We start from the raw sequence: 6,454 nt of genomic DNA, 5'->3' as shown, positions 1-6,454 counted from the left end.
ATACCATTTTACATAAATTTTTGTTAATAATAATGTATTTTAAACAGAACAGTTTTATTTATTTTATTTATAGGATTAATAGGTAGGTATCCACTAGTTTAAAGATATGTACATATATTTTCAATTTTATCTAAAAAGTCTTATCAATGTCTGTTACGGTATTATCAACTGTAGATTAAATGCTTGTTATTCAAATTTAAGACAAATGTATACCGTTTATTTTTCAATCAATTAATCATTTTTTTAAATAAATAATTTTTCTGAAAAGTCGTGAAGAATTAATGTATTGTATATTTTGAATACACTGTGCTACTTTTACTTCCTCCTGTTTCACTTTTACTTTTACTCAGGCACAATTTTTTAAAAGCCAGCTTGCAGTTTTATAATTTCTTCATTATCATAAGGTCGTCAGTCCTAAGACTTGGACACGCACCTCCACCCTTTCCTATCCTGAGCTAATCTTCGCATTTCCCCAAAACTAGAACATCCCACATCCATTACTATTTGCGAACAGTAATCTATCTAGTTCTACCTCTACTCCTTCTAACTCCTTTTTCTGCTTCTAATGTCTAACCAGCCCTTCATGTCTGAGAAGGTGTCCTACCGACGTATTTTTTATTTTTGCTTCCATGGAGTCGTTTGTTCTCCTATTCTTTCTAATACCTCTTCATTTCTAACCTTATATATCGACGGTATCCTCATCATTCGCTGGTAACACCAAATTTTGAACGTTTCTAACCTTTTGTTTTCCCTATTTCGCACCCGTACAGCGCCGCGCTCCAAATATACTCCTTTAACAATCTTTTTCGAATTTCTAATATAATCAGCCACTTCTTCTAATCTTTTGTCCCCTATCTTTATATTCGCTGTTTCCCTTCTTTTCCTTCCCTTGCTACCAGTATTTTTGTTTTACTTTTATTTATTTTCATAACCAATTCTCTTCCTAATATTTACTTCTGTACATTGCATCTCCAGCTCTATAACTGCTTGGTGCTTTTTATACAAACCAAGTATCACTCTTCTATCTTTGTAACTCATCCCTACATTTTTAAGTGTATATAACATTTTGTCTCATTTAACGTTGTCAAAAACTTTTTCTAAATCTACAAATCCTACGTACGCACTCTTTCTTTTTTCTATCGTTTTCTCTATTGCTACCGCTTAAGCTAGAATGACCTCCCGAGTTCCTCCACTTCTTCTGAACCCAAATTGATCTTCCCCCAATAATTCCACAAAATATTTATCTGCACACAGTCTATTTCAATTTGAAGTAACCATATTTTTAGCTGTATCAAATGTGACTCCTTATCAGTAAGGAGTGGACGTCGTTCGCATGTATAAGGTCCATACTTAGGCCTACTGGACGGTCAAAATTTTATTTGGTGAAAATAATAACGGATGCGGCTCCATACGGGAAAGCGCTGGAAAGTGCTTTCTTGGTACTTGTGACACGCGTTTGCACCTCAGTATTCACAATTTGCAGCTTGGTGTCCTAAGTACACCCCTCATAATAAATGGCGTCATGTATGAGCGACGTCTGTTCTCTACTTATTAGAAAGATTCGAGAAGGATTTTTATTGATCTTATCAGATGTATCAATAATATTTCATTATTACCTGATCAGAATTTCAATATTTCTTAAATGTGTTCAGTTCAAATTCTTCTTTAAAAATCAGCGCTTTTTTGTTAGGTGGAGAGGTATCTTTTGTGATCTACTTGGTATTTTAATCAGACCAGTTCTTCGATTCGAATATTTTTTTTTTTACTAAATTAGTTTTTGTTCATATACTACAAAGTGTTATTGCCTGATATTGGGAATTTAACTTTAATTTTTTTTGTTATTTGTTATTTCTGAGGTTTTTCTTGCTTAAGTTTGTTTTTGGTTGCGGGTCCTGTTGTTTTTTTTTTTTTAATAAGTGTGGTGTGGGTGTTATAAATGATAAAGAAGAAATAATTGCAGTAAAGACAGGTTCTGCTGAAATTTTTAGATTGGGCAAAGACATGGGGGTTTTCTGGGAATATTCCAGAGAGCTCTTGCAAGGGCTTCTCCCCATATATGGTTTGAGAGGTCGGAGGTCAGGGATCGACATGCTGTTGCTAGAAGGTAGGTGGCGCACGAAAATTATTTATTGATAACATAACAGATATTGTTTATAACGATGTTCGAGTTTGGAATTTGGGATTTGAAACATTCTTAATGAAATACAAATACAGTGTAAACTCACTCGATTTAACGACAAACTCCTTAAAACGTCGAAGTTGCTTACACTCTATATAGCGTCACGCTCACTCTTTTTAACGACAACAATGCGGCATTATAAATCATTAAGCAGTACTTTGTAAGTTGCCGAAATAGATAAGAACTGCAGCTGTGTACGTTGTTGAAGAAGACGATCCTGTCCCTTCACCAAGCATCAAACAAGCACTTCATGCAGCGAAACTNTGCTACTACCAGAAAGATGGCAAAAGGTGTTGGACCAGAACGGTCAATGTATAATTTAATAAAGTATTTGTTTATTATACGAAAACTGTCTTTCATTTCCACAAAAAAAAACGAAATGACTTTCCGAACAACCCTATATCATTGATAGAATAATTCTGTTTGCTACCATGAGTGATATAATGTGCTATAAACATATTTGCGTTGTTTATTAATGTTACATCGCACTTTAATGTTGATAAGAAATTGTGACAAATTCCCTGATTTCAAATCTAAAGCTTACAATGTGCGCGTTACATATCGAAATAAGGGAAGAAATGAGTCAGGTCAGGCTTTACGGTCTCCTTACGGAGCGAGAGGCGGATGAAAAATCATTTTCAACGTAATTCATGGAAAACCCTTTAATTGTTATAATATGCATTTCATTCATTTCTGCAGTAGAAGTTTCTTTGCGAAAACCAAAAGAAGGAACTACTCTTATGTCAATAGTAATCGAGCTTTTAAAGGTTGGACTATTTTCATATTGAAATGACTGCGGACATTAAACATAATCTGTGAAAAAGATATTTAATGTAAAATATCATTCGCTTTGCAGAATGTTCGGTTAGGTTAGGCTTTGTGTGATTGCTTAGGTTGAGAAGGTTACGAATCCTCGGAGGTGAAAACACGTATCGAAACCTTTGCCTTTTCAATTTATTATTATAATTTTTAAATTTGTGTTAGTTTTAAATATATTGGAACTTTTTCTAACCTAAAATAATTGACAGCTGCTATTTATCTATAGCTATAACCTAACCTAACCGAAAATAATTGACAGCTGCCATTTACCGTCCTAAAAACATTTGGCTGGAAAATTGATCAACTCCCTTTAAAGAAAGCATGCTTTGATGATGAATATTATAATACATTTTCTATTGGCAAACGGACCTAATTATTTATTTATATGGTGGCAACCAAAAAACACAATTATATTATGAAGAATGCAATATAAATTACAATTACGAATCCCCGGAGGTGAACATACTAATCGAGACCCTTGCCTCTACAATGTATTATAATTATTTTTAAATTTGTGTTAGTTTTAAATATGTTGGAACTTTTTCTAACTTAAAATAATTGACAGCTGCTAATTATCGTCCTAAAAACATTTGACTGGAAAATTAATTCAAAGAAAGCATGCTTGGGTGACGAATATTATAATAAATTTTCTATTGGCAAACGAACATAATTACTTATTTATATGGTGGCAACCCAAAAACAGACAATTATATTATGAAGAACAGAATATAAATTACAATTTATTGCAGCTTACTGAAAGCGAGGACATGCGTTGAATAGGGATAAACAATTAAACGAAATAATTGTATTATCCATACGAAGAAACTTCTACTGTTCCTTTTTTGTTTATTTTTTGTTTCTGAAAGTGACATTTTTATTAGATTTTATGGTTAATAACGAGCACATTTTTTGTGAACTTTTTGCCAAACGCCAAATACAGGAGATGGCTGATAGGTTGGTGTTACATATCGGCCTTTCGTATATTATCGCGTTCTCTCTCTTCTGTAATTACGTTTCATAATAAAAACTTTCGGCCTACGAAAGGTGGTATATGCGTGGCAAACCACACGAGTCCTGNAAAACTTTTTATTATATATTATATTGGATCTTTATCTGGTTGTGAATTTATTGCTCCTACAATATTCGTAAAGTTGGCGTAGGAATGATTCGTTAATAGTCGTGTGTTCGTGCCATAACGAGCTATAGAATTGCACAGAAATGGCACTTTGCCGTTCGCTATCGAATATCACATCCATTTATGCGTGTTTTTGTCTATTTTGCTAGAGACTAGTAAAAGACGATCCAGATGAAACAATTTTTTCATGGTTTCTGTGTAAAAACGTGTAGTGTTTCTGAAAGCTTTTACTGAACTTTTCACATTATTTGTCGTGTTGCGATATTTGAAGTAAAAGGTAAATTTATTGTGTTATTCTCCGTAAACATGGAAGAAAGTTTTGATTACTTATGCATAACGTTGTCGACGAAATATTTAATAGAAAAGCATGTTTGTGCTTGAATGTTAAATATGTCGGCAATGGGTATGTATGTGTTTCATATAATCGAACTTTTTGTTTTTGTTGAGTTTCATTGATTTTTTTGCGATAATTCTAGTGGTAGCTGTATAATTTCATAAATGCGTTGACTATGTAAAAAAAGTTACCATTATGTAACATTGCGCAAGGTATGACATCATGGATAATTTTTGCTTAATTCCAGTTTTGATGACAGACATAAATTGCTACATTTAATAATATTGTCTCAACTTTACGAAGAGTTATAAAATAATTATTTTATTCATTTTTTGTATATGTTAGCTACCTACCATAACAGCGTTGTCAAGGAGTCACAGAANCAATTACGAATCCCCGGAGGTGAACATACTAATCGAGACCCTTGCCTCTACAATGTATTATAATTATTTTTAAATTTGTGTTAGTTTTAAATATGTTGGAACTTTTTCTAACTTAAAATAATTGACAGCTGCTAATTATCGTCCTAAAAACATTTGACTGGAAAATTAATTCAAAGAAAGCATGCTTGGGTGACGAATATTATAATAAATTTTCTATTGGCAAACGAACATAATTACTTATTTATATGGTGGCAACCCAAAAACAGACAATTATATTATGAAGAACAGAATATAAATTACAATTTATTGCAGCTTACTGAAAGCGAGGACATGCGTTGAATAGGGATAAACAATTAAACGAAATAATTGTATTATCCATACGAAGAAACTTCTACTGTTCCTTTTTTGTTTATTTTTTGTTTCTGAAAGTGACATTTTTATTAGATTTTATGGTTAATAACGAGCACATTTTTTGTGAACTTTTTGCCAAACGCCAAATACAGGAGATGGCTGATAGGTTGGTGTTACATATCGGCCTTTCGTATATTATCGCGTTCTCTCTCTTCTGTAATTACGTTTCATAATAAAAACTTTCGGCCTACGAAAGGTGGTATATGCGTGGCAAACCACACGAGTCCTGTCGATGTGGCCATATTGTCCACTGATTCTATTTTTTCTTTGGTGAGTCAACAACTACAGGAAACTACTAAACTAAGGGCAGTGTTTTCGTCCCTAAGCTACGCATGCGGGGGTTCTGTGTTGTTTTGGTCCAAATACTATTTAAATAAATAAATAAATAAATTTATACGTATCTTAAAGAATAAGTTTTGCTCGTTATTGTTTCATGCTTACATACATACGTAATATTCAGATTGTCTGTCCTATTAGCCTATTGTCAGTTTTTTTTGTTACAGAATTGCTATTTTTATTTTAGGTGGTTTTTTAACCTTTGACCTTTGTATTAAAATTTAATAGGTGACTTAATTTTTTTTGCTTTTATGCAATGAATAACTAAAGATACATCCAGAAATGTGTATCATATAGTTACGTGTTGTATTTTCTCGAAGTTAATTCTACAATAATATTTCCAAAAGTTTTATTTAAATGATTCCCAATATTTTTTGACGATTTTATACAATAAAAAATAGCATATTTTTTTACACAAGACAGGCACAAAAATAAAAGTTTTAGCCTTAGAATCGTTAAATAGTTCAGTAGAGAACTGAACAACTATTTTGGGAATGCAATTATCATTCCGGGAACGCTCATCATTTTTCGAAATTGTTCCCGAAATGACCATTCCCGAAATGACGATATGATACTTAAAAAGTTTTACAAAACAAATGCGCCATGTTGGACGCCAGTTCTTGAAATTAATTACTTGTGAATTACGTTGTCTAACAGAAAAAATCGGTTGTCTGGAAAGTCGGTTTACTGACGATAGTTGAACGTGACAACGTCATAAGAAAATACTGATGGGATGGTTTCATTTTTCAAAAGAAAATTTTAATTTTATTTGTTTGATAGATATTTTGTATGGATATAGAGAAGGAGGTAAATGGAAATGTATTATTGTATAGCAGCTGTCCACGCGGACGCATCGC

General features: G+C 32.6%; 1 protein-coding gene across 1 annotated transcript in view; it reads left to right on the top strand.

Moving 5' to 3' along the window:
- The window catches only part of LOC108740306 (glycerol-3-phosphate acyltransferase 4), a gene marked incomplete at its 5' end in the record, with an annotated part of 25,370 nt that overhangs the window by 10,212 nt on the left and 8,704 nt on the right, over window positions 1-6,454 (top strand). Inside the window, 1 exon segment of the mRNA XM_018474586.2 lies at window positions 1,989-2,104. Coding sequence (XP_018330088.1) covers window positions 1,989-2,104 — 116 coding nt within the window.

This window comes from Agrilus planipennis, unplaced genomic scaffold (genome assembly GCF_000699045.2).
Source record: "Agrilus planipennis isolate EAB-ADULT unplaced genomic scaffold, Apla_2.0 scaffold203, whole genome shotgun sequence".
In the NCBI taxonomy this organism is placed as follows: domain Eukaryota; kingdom Metazoa; phylum Arthropoda; class Insecta; order Coleoptera; family Buprestidae; genus Agrilus; species Agrilus planipennis.
Note: the sequence above shows the minus strand (reverse complement) of the source record. Positions and strands in the feature narration are given on the sequence as shown.